The following is an 18,408-nucleotide window of genomic DNA, read 5'->3' on the forward strand; positions in this document are numbered from 1 at the left end:
TCACTTATAACCTCTTTAGGCAAAGCTTCTCCCTTGTAAATGGAAGCTGTTAGAAATTCCAGCTTCAGGGGCCAGTGCTGTGGCTTAGTAGGCTAAGACTCTGCCTGGGGCACCAGCATCCCACATGGGCACTGGTTCCTGTTCCAGCTGCTCCTCTTCTGATCCAGCACCCTGCTTATGGCCTGGGAAAGCAGCAGAAGATGGCCCAAGTGCTTGGGCCCCTGCACCCATGTAGGAGACCCAGAAGAAGCTCCTGGCTCTGGATGGGCTCAGCTCCAGCCCTTGCAGCCATTTGGAGAGTGAACCAGTGGATGGAACATCTCTCTCTTTATCTCTCCCTCTTTTTGTCTCTAACTCTACCTCTCAAATAAATAAATAAAATCTTAAAAAACAATTCCAGCTTCAGTTGTGAGAACTGGAACTGATACAGATAGAATCCTTAAAAGCAGAGTTGGTGCTTACTCACAACAAACACTTACTGCATAGATTCTGAATGCTTTGGGTACCGAGAGGGCAGGACAGATGGAAGGACAAGTGAGGCAGAAGGCAGGACAGAGAAGCTGAGTGAGCAGGGGACAGAGCAGACTTGCAGTCTGTGTCACCTAGAAGTCTCGCTGCTGACTAGACTGTGTCAAAGCCCTTGCTGCTGGGGACAGGAGACTGGGGGTGGAGCGCATGCTTGCTCTCGGGTCCAATCACCCCCAGGAACTGGGAGGACCGTGCCCTGCCACCTACCGACAGCACAAGAACCCTCAAGCAGGACAAAACCACGTGTTCCCCTGAAGACCACCACCAACTCCAACAGCGTGTATTCCCTGAGCTCATTCCCACTCACGGGGCCCACACTCCAGAGCTGGGATCAGGGCTGACCACAACACACGCGCATCTGAGACTGCAGCAGTGCAGCCAGGCCTAGCACGCGCACTGGAGTTCCTGATTTGAGCATTCCAACAATTCCACTCAGGACACAGCACATTCAGGAGGGCCACACAGTGGCCATTTATACCACCCAGCCCCACTATCAGAAGAGACACCAGCTCAGACACACGGCCAGGAAAACCAGGGGTTCACCATGTAGCACAGTGAAGGCAAGGACCTGGCCCCCAAGGAGACCTCCTGTTTGCAAACTTACCTGCCCCCTTTGGTTGCTTCCTTCTTCACGGCTCCTCCTGACTTGACCTTGACCACTGAGGTCCAGGGTGACGTGCAGCTTTTCCTAAGGAACCTTGCTAGGGCACGATGGTACTATCTGAAGCCCAAACTGCTTTACCTGCTCTGGGAAAACCGGAGGCAGGTGCAGCCTAATGAGTTTGGGAGGCTGCCGGGGCCTATGGCAGCTGCTCATATTGACAAACAGGAGAGAGCGCGCAAGTTCCCAGGTTGAGCCGTTGCCTGACGAGGCTGGGCCTGCAGACCAGCCATCTCCGGACCAACACTCAATGGCAAAGCACAAGTAAACGCTAATGTGCTAAGCAGCCTCCAAGTCTAAGTTCATTAAAAACTACTCCAGCTGTAAAAATGAAGCATTGTATTACTAAATGCACCTGCTTTTCATTTGTTCTTTCTCGCCTTCTTCATTTTTTCATTAAAGCAAAGAAAAGTGCTGCTGCTTCTAATAAAAGTGAGAGACAAGGATTCAACATTTCTCCCTTGGAGCCGTACAGTTAGATACATTCCACGGCTTGGTGCGCTCTTTTCCACAGGTGAGGCCTGGCTGGACAATGAACTCCAGCAGCTGACAGGTAAATCAAATCAGCCTTGTTTCTGCAAGCCCTCCTCACACAGGGCCAGCTCCCGCTTGGCCACCCCGCCTGGTGTCTTGCCCATGTGGCTGGTAGGGCTGGATCTGCATTCTCACAGAGATTCTTGGGGTTGTCCTAAAGTTAGCATCCTCAAGTCTAGACAAGCACTGAGCTGCCTGAAGGGAAACAAAACCAGAAGAGCCCAGCAGTGCCCCCGGACTCCTCTGTGTTCAGGCCATCAACAGTCAGCAGGTGAGCCTTTCCAGTGACGAGAGGGCCGCTCCAGGCCGAGCATGTGACTCACCTTCTGCAGACAGCCCCTGGATGTTGATCCCCTTCGCTGCCAGGAAATTCAAGCAGGCATCTATGTTTTCAATCTAGAGGGGGAAAGAAAAACACAAGATGCACTTAATGAGCCTCCCGCCATCTCCACGGCCACCTCTTACCAGGAACAAAGGGCAACAGAATGTTGTGAAAATGGCCAATGGATGGATGCATGCAGGTTAGGTGTCCTCTTTGTCTGTACTTGCACGGGAAAAGGTTACCTAATATCTCGCCCGCACGGTGCCAAAAGTCAAGGCCTTGCATTGCTCACAGCTGCCAAAAAAAACCACGGTGGAACTGGTACTCTCATCTTGATCGCTGTCTGCAGCACAATCTTGAGAACTTGAACGGAGCCAACAAGTTGGAGGAGGGGATGAGGCTGGTGGACCCACCCATCTACCAACAGCTGGGAGAAATCTCCAGCTACCAACAAGGCAGGTGGTCAAATGCAGAAACAGTGAATGGGATTTTCAGCAGGAATCTGGGTAGTGTTTCCTCCCCAAATTCCCAGCATGGCAGGCCCCGCACATGGCCAGAGAGGGCTGTGGCATCCTGGACCCCTCTGTCCTTTGTGCTGTCCCTGATGAGAAGGGCCCCACCAGCCAGAGTCTGGGAGGCCTCTCACGCTTGCTAGGGCTGATGCTGCTGGCCAGGACAAGCTAAGGTCCAGCCTGCATAAAAGAATAATTAGGTCAGCTGGCACCGCAGCTCACTTGGCTAATCCTCCGCCTGCACCGCTGGCACCCCGGGTTCTACTCCCGGTTGGGGTGCCGAATTCTGTCCCAGTCACTCCTCTTCCAGTCCAGCTCTCTGCTGTAGCCTAGGAAGGCAGTAGAGGATGGCCCAAGTGCTTGGGCCCTGCACCCACATGGGAGACCAGAAGGAAGCACCTGGCTCCTGGCTTTGGATCGGCTCAGTGCGCCGGCTGTAGCGGCCATTTGGGGGGTGAACCAACAGAAGGAAGACCTTTCTCTCTTTCTCTCTCTCTCACTATCTAACTCTGCCTGTCAAAAAAAAAAAGAACAATTAGGTCATTTCCCAAAGGTCTGATTTGAAGTTGTCGAGGCTCATTACTTTTTGGTTTAAAGGAAAATGCTCTGGCCTGATCAATGTCTCTGGTGACTACAAATGAAAGACATCACTTTGGACTTGGCACAGGGATCTCTGAATTTTATATAATTTACATCTCACAGCAGGAACCCCATTCTTCTCCCCAACAAACCTACCTCACATTACTTCCCGGGCCCCATCATCATTCGTCCTCATGAACTCAAACCAGGAGTAACCACAGGGTTCCTGTTGAACTAGCAGACAGCTGTCTTTCACAGTGCACATGGGGCCACCCCCAAGCAGTTCTGGATGTCCCCTCACAGTCAGAGGGTGGGAAGCACCCACATTTTAAGAGCGCTAATCTGAGCAGAGCCTGACTCCAAGAAGTCTTCCTGAAGCTCATCCCCACTTTCCCACTGAGACCTAGCATTCTGCTTCTCTGTTCTCTTCACGTCTTCCAACGGTGTTCAGCTATGGGGCACAGGAGTAAAACTGCACCCATCTTCCAGGAATCCACTCAGCTTGAAGTTACCCCTTGCCTTTGGGACGGGTCCTCATCCAGACATTTTCTCATCTCTAATTTGCAGTTCCCTGCAAATTAAGTAAATGCCGATTCTCCAAGTGATGCCTACCACCACACAATCAGTCCTCACAGAGACGGAAGAAAAGTGAGATTGCTTTTAATCTCTCCTTTGCTTCAGACCAGCCTCAGGATAACAGGACCATGAGGTAACATCACCCTGGAGATAAGGGAGAAGTGGAGAAAAAAGAAGAGAATGTCTGGGAACACCTTATGGGTGTATTCTGGAGCAATCTGCCTGCATTTGTAAGTAATACAAAACTGTATCTCTGCCAGCGCCATGATTCACTTGGTTATCTTCCACCTGAGGTGCCAGCACCCTGGGTTCTAGTTCTGGTTGCCCCTCTTCCAGTCCAGCTCTCTGATGTGGCCTGTGAAGGCAGTGGAGGATGGCCCAGGTCTTTGGGCCCTGCACCCGCATGGGAGACCAGGAGGAAGCACCTGGATCCTGGCTTTGGATCGGCGCAGAGCACCAGCCGTAGCGGCCATTTCGGGGGTGAACCAACAGAAGGAAGACCTTTCTCTCTGTCTCTCTCTCTCATTGTCTAACTCTGCAGGTCAAAAAATAAATAAATAAATAAACAAAACTGTATCTCTAAATGCTCTTCTACCCTACTAGGAACCCTGCTTTTGATAGAAAATGTTACCTCTCAATCCTTATTTCTACTGTTGCCCATAGTGGTAATGTACAAAATCACTCAAAAGGAGTTTTTTCATCCATAAAAAGGCACTGACATTTAATTCATAATAAAATGCCCATGCCACTCCCTCTCTCTTCCTATGATCCTATTCTTTCTCTCTCTTTAAAATATTCATTATTTTATTTATTTGAGAGGCAGAGTTACAGAGAGAGGGAGAGAGACCCTCCATCCATTGCTTCACTCCCCAAATGGTTAGGTGGTTAGGTCTTCTTTTTTTTTTCCCCAGAGTGTCTTGGCTTTCCATGCCTGAAATACTCTCATGGGCTCTTCAGCCAGATCCGAATGCCTTAAGGGCTGATTCTGAGGCCAGAGTGCTATTTAGGACATCTGCCATTCTATGAGTCTACTGTGTATCCCGCTTCCCATATTGGATCGTTCTCTCCCTTTTTGATTCTATCATTTAGTATTAGCAGACACTAGTCTTGTTTGTGTGATCCCTTTGACTCTTAGACCTATCAATGATCAATTGTGAACTGAAATTGATCACTTGGAATAAATAAATCTTTAAATTTATACATATATATATATATAAAATCTTGCACATGGTTGATGAGATGTACTGGCAATTACTTCACCACGGATAATGAGAAAAAGTTGACCATTCCCCCAAATCTCTACTAACACATAATTAAAAATGCTACACTGGGGACATAGCAGTTAAAATGCCTTCATTCTCCTTTAGAGTGTCTGGGTTGAAGTACCAGTTCTACTCCACACTCCAGCTTCCTGTTAACGCAGGCCCTGGGAGGCAGTAGGTCATGGCTCAAATAATTAGGTTCCTACCACCCACGTGGGAGAGCTGAATGGAGTCCCCAGCTCCCAGCTTCAGCCTGGCCTAAGCCCAGACACTGAAGGCCTCTGCGGAATGAACCAGCAGAAGGCGAACTCTTTCTTTACCTGACTCTCTACCTCTCAAATAAATACAATAAATTTTTCAAAAGATATGTTGACATTTATCCTGGAAAGTGTCACGCACGTAGGGTGATGAGGGCAGCAGCAGTGTGCCCCCCTGAAAAAGAACAAAGAAAACAGACCCCAGCACGTTCTGGAACAGCACTGCTCCACTAAAAACATGGTTGCTGCAGAGTTTTCCTGCCAGGGAGCACAGAATACATTTACTTGTCATATTTATGGAGCCTCCAATGCATACAGCATCATTTAAAGCACATGGCAACGTCTTCCTGCATGACTAACCTTCATACATTTCAATTCAGCCATCTGCTGGGCTGTCTTTTACCACTGAATTCTATTAAAAGGGTAGAGAATTATAAATGGATTACCTGGGATACTTCTTCCTCCTTTGATGATTTTTTTTTTAAGTCTTATCATTCTTTTCTAGAAATTCATAATTTAGATCAGCAGTTCTCCATCGGACGGGGAGGAGGTTGGAGGAGGGGGAACAACCTGGCAATGTCAGCAACACTCTGGGCTGTCACCATGGTGCAGGGTGGGGGACAGGTGCTGCTGGCATCTCATGGATTGAAACCAGAGATAATGCTAAATACCCTGCAACACACGGGAAAGCGCCCGCAAGAAAGAATCATCCAATCTAGAGTGTCGATGGCCCGAGCTGAGAAACCCTAAGTCCTCTGTTAACACAATCGTGTGGACACCTGCTGTGTGCTAGGCTCTGGACTTGATTCTTTGGATGTTGTTGGTTTCCGCAACTATTACACGATGGACAGAGTGAGGTAAGGGAGGTGGGAACATCTGACCAAGTAAGGTTTTTACTGGCAGCGCTGGGGCTGGGCCCCAGGCGTGCTCCTCCTTGTCACAGGAGCCTGTGTTCACGGCACCTTCCTCCTTAGGGACCACAGAGACACTGGGCACAGGTACCCTGATGCCCGTCTGCTTGCAGAACTAAAGCAATCAACAGGGAAGCACGAGGAGGTTCCTTCACCAGGTGAACCAGGAGGTGCAGAGGCACCAAGACCCTCTTCTTCTACAAGGAGGTGCAGTACAGCCACATCCAGATGGCCGCACTGCCCTCCCAGGAAACGCTCACGCTGAAACTAAGAACCTGGTCATCATTTATAAGATCATTTACAAGCCCACAGACTGCCTCCGATACCTCCGCTCTCCTGTGAACTCTCCGTTCACGGAAGGAGCTCAGAGAACATTCCTCACGTCTCAAATCTCCTCTTTAATAATGTTCCATTAAGGTTAAAAATCACTCCTGACAAGGCAGCTGAGACCCACACTCTTTTCATCTGCACCCCGGGAAGAGAGTGAGGCTGGGAAGCAGAGAAGGGGTCAGATGTGGATTCCAACCTCCTGCCTCATTTGGAAGGAGATCAGAAGCAGAGACTGGTGCTTTGATCCAGGCCCTCATGTGATGAAAATCCACCTTCAGGTTCTCCTCCGAATCTAACACAGACAGGTACACGAGGCATCTTCCAACGCTGCTGACACTGCGAACTGTCGCCGAGACACGGGCCTGTCCCAGCAGCAGCACCCAGCACTTGTGACAGCACCAGGATGTCCTGGCGCCGACCACAGGGAGGCTCGTGGCTCATGTGTGATCCAGACACGCAGCGTGAGAGGAGGATCCAGTTAAAGTCGGGAGGCAGAGCCCAGCAAAGTATGTAAATATGATCAAAGTTGTTCATTAGCACATAGCAGCCAATATAAACTACTTTCCAAAATTAGCCAGAAAAAAAAAAATCTGTAGGAAGGCTGACATTCCAGTGGTGCTGAAGGAGGGAGGGGATTGGGTGAGAAGTTTATTACGGTTGCTACCATAGATAGGGGCCCAACAGCTGGAATTTGCAGCATTAGCTGGGCAGGAGGTGGGAAACCCCAAAGTGGGATCCCCATGTGCCTTGGGGGTCCCTGGGAGCAGAACAGTGCTACACAAGGAAGGGGAACAGAGAAAAGGGGCAGACCAAGGCCAGCATGCTCTTGTTTGAGCCAAATGTGGCCTCTCCCGCATGCAGCCCATGAATTTTTAAACAGAGAGGGGCTACAGGCAAGCCTTTCTCCCAGTCATGGCAGAGACCTCCAATTCAGGGTTGGAGAGATTCTGAATGGTGTCTGAACTTGAGGCTTGCAAGGCAACTTCCACAGCTATGCCTATGTTAGCGCTTTGGTCTTGGATACGCAAAGGACACCCCCACCCAGGGCTGCCTGAGAGCAAGGAGAATCAAAACAAATGCCCAACAACTGGAAGGAGAATCGGGGACAGGAAGCAAACGGAGAAGTTGGCATTTCAGTCATGGTTAAAGCGGCACTGGGCCTCAGGATAATGTAAAATATGCAAACCTCGGAAGGACTGCTGTCTATCTCCCTGGTAGCTTAGAGACTGATCAAATACCATCTGTTGTGGCAGTTGTCATGGCAGCATTTTTCTCTGAATGCCAGTGTAGCCCAGCGCACAGTACAGGAAAATGATGAATGCGAACGAAGACCATCTCTATGGCAGCTATCACAGCCCAGGGTTATGGTGCCCTGGGTATACCGAGTAAATAAATGGGTGCCAGTTTACATGCGTCCAGAGGTTCTCACCAGACCCTTGGAGACCCCCATCCTGGGAGGAGGGGCAAACTGCTGTTGCATTAAAGTCAGGCATGGTCACAGTCATTTTTTTTACAATTGTGAAATGTCTGCAGCTTAGGCAATGGGAGACCCAGATTCCAGATGAGGCTAAGTGAGGTCTTTCAAGTTCTGGTGACTTTATAAGTGTAGCATAGCCAGGGATTGGCATTGCGGTGCAGCAGGTTCAGATACTGCCTGTAACACCTGCTTCCCATATGGGAGATGGTTCATGTCCCGGCTGTTCCATTTCTGACCCAGTTCCCTGCTGGGAAACCAGCGTAAGATGGTCCAAGTACCTGGTCCCTGCACTAACATGGGAGACCAAGAAGAAGCTCCTAGCTCCTGGCTTCAGCCTGGCCCAGCCCAGGTCATTGCACTCATCTGGGGAGTGAACCAGCAGATAGAGGCTCACTCTCTGTCTCTCCTTCTCTCTTTCTAACTCTGCCTTTCAAGTAAATAAATAAATCTTAGAAAAAGAAGAAGCGTAGCATAGCTTCTTTGTGAAACTTATACATCTGCCCCACTTCCTTCCAGAAGTGCGTGTGATCTCCTTGCCTGATACTGCTTCTGGCCATCAAAAATCATCCTCATCAACCATTTAGTTATCTCTACCTTCACCCACACCTCCTGAGCACCTAAAAGGTGTCAGCCAATGTACTGGTGCTTGGAACACAAAAGTGAAAGAAACCTTCCAGAAACTACAAGTCTATGGTACATGAACAGACATTAAACAAGTAAAGCACAAATCAGTACATGACAAGTTGTCATGGTTCCTATAAAAAAAGACAGTGCTAGAAAATATATCTTGGAAGGTCTGATCTAGTCTTGGGCAGACAGGGAGAGAGAAGGGGTGGGATCAAGCAAGAATGTGTTAAGGAAGAGACAAAGAGGGTGCACACACAGGGCTGTTTGTCTATTTTGTTCTAGCATCAAAGACCCAGAATAGGGTACAGCACATAGCACATACTGGAAAACATTTCATTGACTGAAAAAATAAAGGGAAAGGAGTTAGCCAGCACCAAGAGTGGGAGAAAAAGAAGGTACCAAGCCAAGGGAACCTGAAGTGGAGGGCCTCGATGCGGGAGAACATAGCAACTCTGGGAACCCAAAGAAAGCCAGAATGGCTGCAGCACAGCGGGCGAGGGAGAAGAGTACTGACAGCTCACATGAGAGGGGCAGAGTGCTGGCCACAGAGCCAGGCAGGAAGCTCACATACAGGAGATTACAACAGGAAGATGAGAAGGGAGGAGTCTCTCCAGTTCTTGGGGAAGCCTGGTCAGTACTATACCCACCCCATTACCATGGCAACAGCAGCCAGCCTGCCAGATGGAGGAGGGGCTACTATCCTGTGTTAGGGTTGGCTCCAGCAGTGGCCTTGAGGGAGGCTCCAGCCAACGTCTTGGTTGAACTCAGAGAAGGCTGAGTAGGAGGGTGGATGGGAAGGACAACAGCTGTGATCACACGTACGAGGAAGGTCAGCTCCATATCTGATACCCACTTCTCCACCACTTTCAAACAAAATAGAGGAAATGCAAAAGAAACTTGACCACAGAACAAAACCAAGAAGCAAAATGCACCACGGTGAACCGTCCTGGCTGTCATCTCACCAGCGTTGTCATTCCTCAGGGCCATGACCTGATGTGGGATTTGTTATTTTTTTTTTTGTCCACCTGCATCAGTGTTGGGTCTTAGCATCATCACATGGCTCCTGGGCAACAGTGTGGCCCTGGAGAGGCAAAACCCCACAGGGTACAGCTTTCAGGGCCCTCCCATGACATCTTGATTTTAGAAGGGGACCCCAGAAATGAGGCAAATGTCCAGGGGTGCTTCAAATTCTCCTGGGTAGAGAAGTACTTGGGAACATCCGGGACCTCCCTCTGGAGGCCACGGGGGCTGCTGCTTGCTTGGCAGGTGCATAAAGTCAACTTTGTCCAGTAGTACCAGAGGCTCTGTGCCCCTTGTCCCAGCTTTGGTGAAAATGGAAACCTGAAGAACACGGGAGTCAGGGACTAGATGTTCCTTCTGAGTGGTACCAATGTGAGTCTGTTTTTCTTCCTGCTTTGTTGCCTTGCTCAGCTCAACCTTGCCAAATTAAAGGAGGATCTATCACACCGCTTGTAATATTTATGCCTTCAGCTTTCCAAGATGTTGTCAGAAATTCCTTTTTTAAAGAACTTCATAGGAGTCTCTCTGCTGTTACTACAAATGGGCAAATCCATATGGATACAAATAATTCCTTCTAGAGAAGAAAGAAGTGAAAAACAAGAATCTCAAGTTCCCCCAGTAACTATCATTTTCTGCTTTCTCCAACTTCCGAGAACATTTCATTTCCCTATCCTTGTCTGACTTTTCAATTTCTCCCTTAAAACAAAAGAGAGAAACTTGGGAGGGGAGTTGTAGTTAAAGTTCTATAAGAACACCTTGCACTGAGCTCTGTTCCCTCGTAGGTGTGGCAGCCATGTTGAGAGGATAACCTCCCACGCTGACTGCTGACCAGTGTTGTGGGAAAGGCCTGGCAGCTCCATTTGCATGCATTCAGTGGGTACACCATTGTGAGGAACCCTTCTGCTACAGTCTCCAAGTAACACTCTCTATTTCCTAAAGGCATCATTCCAACTGCAAGTTAGGAGCTAGCCACGAACGCAAAAGAAGAGTGTGATATTTTGAAGATGTCACACAGCCTATGGGTTCAGAAGAATTTGGATTCACATCTTGATTCCATCTTTACTCAATCAGACCTTCAGCAAGTTACATCAATTGCCCGATCTGTAAAATGGGTACCCTAACACCTACTACCCAGGGTGATGACTGTCATTAGACAAGAGGATGTATGTGCATCATTTAATAAGTGTAAAACAAACAGTAGTTTTTGCTACTATGTTGTAATTCAGGATGTCAAGGGTCACGGCATTCCCAAGCTAGGTCTGGGGCTGGCCCCCAGCAAAACAGATTTGGACAAGGTTACCTGCCTTCCATTCCCTCCTCCCAGGCTTTCCCTCAAGGCACCAGGAATCTGAACCATCTCCGTCACATCAGGTCACACCTGCTCTTCGGAAACCCCTCTTTTGAAAGATGCTGATAAACTAACTCACACCAAGGCAGCAGGGACTGAGTGGCTTCTCCCTGCTACCTCTTGCCCATAATTACTAGGGGGCAACATTTACTGAAAGAATATGAATTTGAACTTTTCCACACCTGGTCCTAGCCCCCTTAAAGACCACGCAGGAGACCCTGGAAAAATTATTAACTGCTTCAAGCCTTGGACTTGTCCTGCAACACAGGACTGCTGATACCGATCTCATAGCATTGCAAGAGGCTTAGTTGGGGAGCTACATGTCAGTGTTCTGGAACTTTCCGCAGTCAGAATTTTTAAAAGATCCATATAAGTCCATAAAGGCAGAATTCCAGAGAGCAGTGGCATTTCCTGAAAGTAAAAGATCACTTTGGAGTTCTGAGACTTACTGAATCACGTGACAGGAGTCAAGTCTTTGTACAAATAGGTGCTTTGTCCCTAGAATTCATTTCCACTCTATCAGAATCATTGCTGTCTATCTAAAAAGCATTCTGGTCAAAGTCTCCTCTTTTTATCATGGTACGTGCTAAACCTAAAGCTTTAAATGGTTTTGATTAAGAAGAATCAAAGAGCCCACTACGGAAAAAGGTATGGAAGTTCTTCAAAACATTAATAAACCTGGAACCACCTGTGACCCAGCAATCCCACTACTGGGCATAGATCCACAGGAAATGAAGTCAGTATCTCTGACAGATACCTGTGCCATGTTTATTGTAGCATTCTTCAAAATAGGCAATCATAGAAACACACCTAAGTGTCTACCAACAGATGAATGGATAAAGAAAACTTGGCACAATATTATTGAGCCACAGAAAGAAAGGAATCCCTACCATTTGAACGAACCCAGGGTACACGATCCTAAGTGAAATAAGCCAGGCAAAGAAAGACAAATAATGCATGATCTTACCAAAATGTGGAATCAAAATAAGATGAATTCATGGAAGAGTGTAACAATGGTTGCCACAGGCTGAGGGGTGAGGACCATGGAGAGATGTTGGTCCAAGGGTTCCAACTTTCGGGTACAAGATGAACAAGTTCTAGGAAGGTATGTCATAGCATAGGTGCTGAGGAATGGGCTCATTAATGCAACTGTGGTCAGCATTACACAATGTATACTTACACCTCAACTATTAAAAAAAGAAACTTCAAAAAAAATTTTTGTAGAAAATTTTTGGGTTTGTTCACGTAGAAAAAGGCAAAGGTAGGCTCACATTTTAACAAGAAAACCCCAACTTTTGGTCCCTTTTGAACCAATGAGGATGAGTGGGACTGTGGACACATGGAAAATTCCAGACAGGAACCAACTGGAACCCAGCAACTCCATTCATTCCCTGAAAAATACCGATCAGGCACCTGCTCTCTTGCTGGCACAGAAAACACGGTGGCAGACAAGGCAGTGTAGCGTGGTCCTTTCCTCAAGGAACAGCCAGCCGGGTAGGGCTGCCTGTAAGTAAACCATTACTCCACTAAACATACAAATGCAAGTGTGCTAACAACAGCCATCAGCTCCCCCACTCAAAGTTGACACTGATTCACTACACTCCCGGTGTAACCCTTGCCACATGTATACGGCCAAACCTGACCATCACCACAAAGTCTTCAAGAGGCAGTAGAACCACATAACATTAATTAAGACAGAGCTATGGTGTGCATACTGTCCCTGTAGTAGCAGAAATTCTCAGTTTGGGAAGGGTTATTAGAAGTTATAACTGCACCCATAAAACAAGCACACGCAAGGAATGACAGTAACATAGTAACTGGTAGAGGAAGGCCAAGATCTAGACTTACTCTCTAGATCGGTGACCAGTTCCCTTACATGAACCTGTACAACTCAGCTTTGTGGCTCAGCCAATTTGCCAATATCTGTGGCTCATGCTACAGATGGGTTGCTCGTGAACAGTCAATCCACAGATTTCAACTGTGCAATTCCAAGGATAGCATGCACATAGCGCAAACTTTGGCCTGACAGCAGCCCCAAGCAGGAAGCAAAGCCAGTGGACACGTCTGAATGCTTTAAATCTTTTTCTTTTTTAAAAGATTTATTTATTTGAAAGTCAGAGTTACACAGAGAGGAGAGGCAGAGAGAGAGAGAGAGAGAGAGAGAGAGAGAGAGAGAAAGAGGTCTTCCATCCACTGGTTCACTCCCTTAGTTGGCCACAACGGCCAGAGCTAAGCCAATCCAAAGCCAGAAGCCAGGAGCTTCTTCCAGGTCTCCCACATGGGTGCAGGGACCCAAGGACTTGGGCCATCTTCTACTGCTTTCTCAGGCCACAGCAGAGAGCGGGATCAGAAGTGAAGCAGCCAGGTCACAAACTGTCACCCATATGGGAGTCAGTACTGCAGGCGGCAGCTTTACCCGCTATGCCACAGCACTGGCCCCAATAAAGACTTTAATTCTCAATCCTGAATTGTGCAAGTCTTTGCTTACTCACTCTGTTAATGGCTGGCATAAAGGTTGTTCTGTTACTCTCTACTTGTGTGTATCACTTTATATTGTTAGTGTCTGGAAAATGTACTTCAAAAATTATCACAGATTCCACTCCCACTAACAAATTCTGCTAACAATTAGTGGGTGACTGTTATATGCCAGGCACAATAGTAGCAAGTTTCACACACATTACTTCCCATCTATTTTACTTCAAAAGTTGTTTGCAAGGGGCAGGCATTTAGCCTAGCAGCTAAGACACCCATGTCCCAGGCTGGAGTGCCCGGGTTCAATACTTGGCTCTGACTCCTGACTCTAGCTTCCTGCTAATGTGTACCCTGGTAGCAACAGTGATGGCTCAAGTAATAGAGTCCCTGCCACCCACACATGGGAGAGCTGGATTGACTGCCCAGCTCCTGGCTTTGCCCCAGTCCGGTACTGATAGCACGCAGGCAGTAAAACAAGACTGGGAAGACTCTCCCACTCTCTCTGTGTTTCTCTCAGCCTCTCAAATAAACTCATGAATTTAACAGTTTTTTTAAACTTTTAAAAAGCTCTTTGCAGGCATGGCCAAAGTGTTGTGCTCAAATTATAGATGACTGGCAATCTGTTAATATGTATCTTATTGGCCAAGAGTTTCAAATCCTCAAATCTGTAATCAAGGCAAAGAGCTACGTGCCAAACATTCAGGAATTAGGAGATTAAAAAAAATAAAGAATAACGGCATTAGCGAAAATAATTCTCAACTTTGCTTACTGCCAAAACCAAGAGTGTAAGTCGTGGTCCAAGGCCACTGGAAGAGAACAAAGCAGACCAGGAAGGTCTCTATAGCAGGTAAGCCTTGAGCTGGCCAAGGCTGCACAAAACCCAATGCACCAGTGAAGAAACAGTGGCAATTTTTAACTTGTCGTATAAAGCTAATCTCTGTTGCTATTTATGTTCTTGTCAAATATTTTGTTGACCTAGATAAAACTGCCATTTTTTGTAGGCCAAAAAAAAAGGTTAAATATTGGCCATTCTACATGGTCCTATCAATGCATCAGGAAGGCACTGACCCCCACCCACCCCCCACCCTTCTACCTCAAGGGTTAAAATTAAACTGCTGGGTTGGACCATAAAAACAGAGCACTTTACAGCCACTCAGGATGGAATCCCTGTGAGCTCCTCTCATTGGTGATTCACTAGACGAGCTATGCAATGCATGGAAAGGAAAAGACAAAGTCGGAAGAAAGACCCTGCCCCAAAGCCAAGCCCTGAAGACCCCCATGACCTAGTTCTGGTTTCTGCTGTGCAATTCCCTAAGAGAAACAGGATGAGCCGTGGGGAAGGCTTTAAGGCACACTGGCTTATCTCACAACCTGGCATCCAAGGAAAGCACCCAGTGCCTGCAGGGACACCCAGGACAGTGCCTTTCTTTTTGCCTTCAAAGTCCTTCCAGGGAGCGCATGCGCAGGATGAGATTTTGCTTAGGTTCTGTCAGTCCACCCAGCTCTCTGTAATGCTACCACATCCACAGCAAGGTGGGAAGCCCTCTTACCCGTGAAAGCGATTCCGCAGGTCAGCTCACAGGGTTGTCATTACTGGAGTGGTCTTCATTCAGTGGAGTTTTACAAAGAGGAGGTTTTATCAGCAGACATGGAAATAAATTATTTCAAATGACCAGAGGTGCAGTCTGGGGACCTGTGGACAGCTCAGTGTTTCTTGGCCATCTTTGAGCAAAGTACTGAATTTTCCCAAGACTCTGTTTTCCATTCAGTAAAATGGGTTATTTATTATTTCTTGAAAGCCTTCTAAGAAACTAATATTTGAGGCTGGCGTAATGGTGTAGTGACTTAAAATGCTGGCATCTCTTATGGGCAATTTCCATTCAGGTCCCTGCTAATGGCCTGGGAAAATCGGCAGAAGACAGCCCAAGTGTTTGGACCACCGAGGTGGGAAACCTGGACAAAGCTCTTGGCTCCTGGCTTCGGCCTGACCCAGCACTGGCTGTTGGGGAGTGAACCAGTAGATGGAAAATCTCCCTCCCTCTCTGGCTCTCTCTGTGACTCTGACTTTCAAAATAAATAAATAAATCTTTAAAAGAAAAAAACTAACATTTACACTGCTATGAAACAGGAAGCACCGGGTTGAATGATTTCAGTTCATTTTCATCACTAGATGAGGTAGCAGCTGTTGTTGCCACTTTCCAGATGGGGAAGTGGAGGCACGGAGTGTTAAGTGCTTTTCCACATCAATCATTCCAAGGAAGAGTTAGAACTTGAACACAATGCAAAGTGCTCTGTAAGTTGTGTGGCCCTGCACAAACATGGGGTAACATCAACGAAGCAACAGGGGTTTCAGCAAAGCAGAGAGGTGGACAAATAACCGCTCTGTCATCGCCCCTGCCCTCTGCCTCCAACAATGTGACAGGAAACTGACAATCACTGCACTCAAACCAAACCAATCTTTCCATCAAAAGGACAAACAATCCGGAAGAAGGAAGGACTTGTTTTTATCTGAATCACTATCAACATTTATTACTTACACACCAAAATGCTCCCCAAACAGGGATCTTTCAAACTATCATATTCCGGTGTTTAGTTAGGATTCTTAGTGTCCTAACACTACTAAGAATATAAGAGCTTGGGAGTCAAAGTATGTGAGGGAGTAGGCAGGTAACAGACAAGTGAAAAAGGCTGGATATAAGATAATAGAAAGCGGCCTGTGCTGTATAGTGGGTAAACTGGCATCCCATATGGGGGCCAGTTCGAGTCCCAGCTGGTCCACTTCTAATCAGCCTCCCTATTAGCGCACCTAGGAAAGCAGTGGAAGATGGCCTCAGTACCCCTGCACCCACATGGGAGACAAGGATGAAGCTCCTGGCTCCTAGTTCCTAGCTTCAGCCTGGCCCAGCCCTGGCTGTTGCAGCTGTCTGGGGAGTGAACCAGCAGATGGAAGAGCTCTCTCTCTCTCTCCCCCTCTGTAACTCCTTCAAATAAATAAATCTTAAAAAAAGAAAAAGACAATAGAGAATGGTGGGCACTGCAGCAAACACAGTTCACAGCTACCTAATGGGGATAGCTACTCCTCAGTTCAGCCAACTTTAGCCTGCAGAGTCAGTCCCACTGTTAGACCTAAGAAAAGGTGAAAGACAATTTTTGTGAAATACACTGATTTTCATCTACCTGTCGGCATCTGTTCTGTTTTTGTTTGCAAAGGTCTTTTGGGATCTGAACTTGGCCTGCTGGCCAGTATTCTCTACCCTCTGCTCAAGTGTGACCCTGGCATTCAACACCTGATGGGTGCCCAACATGCAGGTGTCACAAGGTAACCTCAACTGTGCCTCAGTTGTGCAAGCTGAAACAAAACAAAACCTTTGCTGCTAGGCTGAACTGTCAGCACTCCTTGAAGCAATACGCAGGAAGGTGGATCCCAGCAGGAGGCCCGGATGGCCTTTATACAAACCCTCAGCCACAAGGCTATAAATCAGCATCCAATTTCTCTTTCCATTAGGAATATCTACAGCTCTGTGCAGCCCTCCAGCACCTTCGTCACCCTCCCACTGGCTGAGTTCTTCCACCTTCTTTAGTACCACATGGCTACTTAGAGCGACTCAGTCCCAGCACAGGTGTGATGGGAATGTCTTCATCAAGTAGTCTCTGATTATGCAGCAGGTGCCAGGTAGAGTGGGCAGGTGGACAGAAGCAACCTCTGTCCTCAAAGCTAATGTCTAGTGGGGATACAGGTGGTTAAGCACAAAATACTAAAGGATTATCACCCTGACGTTTCAACGGATGAAGCCAAGAGTCTCAGATTAAATGAGCTGGGAAGGGTGGAGAAGACACTTGCAAACCCCCAATGGACCGTGGTCATGTACACGCTTCACAGTTTAGAACACACAATAATTCTCAGACAGAATACCTGAAGCATCCTAACCTTCCAAGAAAGCAAAAATTTTGTTAGCGGCAAGCATTTGGCTGAGCAGTTGCAGTACCCATGTTCCATATCAGGGTGCCTGAGTTTGATTCCTGGTACTGGCTCCTGATTCCAGCTTCCAGCCAATGCAGACCCTGGGAGACAGCAAGTGATGGCTCAAGTGGGAGACACAGATTGAGTTCCATCCCTACCTACATGAGAGGCTACGATTACCAGCGTCACTTCTATACCTCCGTGTCATAACCTTTCTGCTTCTTCAGTTGATTTCCTTAGATGTAGAATAGCATGACAATTAATAGAACAGATGCCGGAGTTGGGCTTCCAGTGTGCAAACTCCACCTTGCCATTTATAAGCTATATGGCCTTGGACCAGTTACTCCACTGCTCTGTGTCTGGATTTTCTCATCTGTAAAATGGGAATGATAATTTTCCTCTGTTCTCACTGGGTTTGATGAGGATAAAATAGTACAGGTAAAAATAACTCAAATAGTATACATCCAGTAGGTATTAGGCGTATACTCTAAGTGTGTGCTCTATATTCTATCAAAACACTGACTGAGAATCAGGGACAAAGGCCCTCCAGGGTGAGGAGGAAAGGGATGAGGCTCCCAATCATGACTCACAGCTGGCCCCTGGGCAGAGCATAGGGCGTCGTGTTTACATTCTCTACTCATTTGAACAGAATTAACAAAACATCTCCCTCATTGCGCTGGGATGGTTGGAGAAATGAGCTAAAGCATGCAAAGCACCAACAACAGCACCTTGTCATCATTTTTAGTATCAATGTTAATAATGTCTGGTGTTGCAGCTTCCCTAAAGACTCGAAAGAGCTCAATAAACTAAAAACAGACCACACTTCCTGAGAATTCTTTTTTGAGTCCTCTGAATAAAGCAAGGGGAAAAAGAATGAAGAGAAGGGAAGATATTTCTAGAATAGTGCTAAGAATCCATTTCTCAAAGTTCATGAAGAATTTCCAAGTTCACTGCCAGTGCGCAGACCACAGCTCAGCTGTGGGTGATGAGATTAAGAGGAATGGCACGGTACAGTCCTCCAGCCACACCAG

The 18,408-nt window shown here is 47.3% G+C and overlaps 1 protein-coding gene across 15 annotated transcripts in view; it reads right to left on the bottom strand.

Annotated features, from left to right (window-relative positions):
* NAV2 (neuron navigator 2) overlaps positions 1-18,408 on the bottom strand; it is a 763,895-nt gene that overhangs the window by 249,119 nt on the left and 496,368 nt on the right. For 14 of the 15 annotated variants that reach the window (XM_051824899.3, XM_002708951.6, XM_089310702.1 and 11 more), the window contains one exon: positions 2,047-2,119. In XM_051824899.3, coding sequence (XP_051680859.2) covers positions 2,047-2,119 — 73 coding nt within the window. Of the gene's footprint in view, positions 1-1,132; positions 1,450-2,046; positions 2,120-18,408 lie in introns of those variants that run through there. The other variant, XM_089310731.1, reaches the window with a different exon arrangement.

This window comes from Oryctolagus cuniculus, chromosome 1 (genome assembly GCF_051225735.1).
Source record: "Oryctolagus cuniculus isolate XC-2025 breed Fujian yellow rabbit chromosome 1, ASM5122573v1, whole genome shotgun sequence".
Lineage (NCBI taxonomy): Eukaryota > Metazoa > Chordata > Mammalia > Lagomorpha > Leporidae > Oryctolagus > Oryctolagus cuniculus.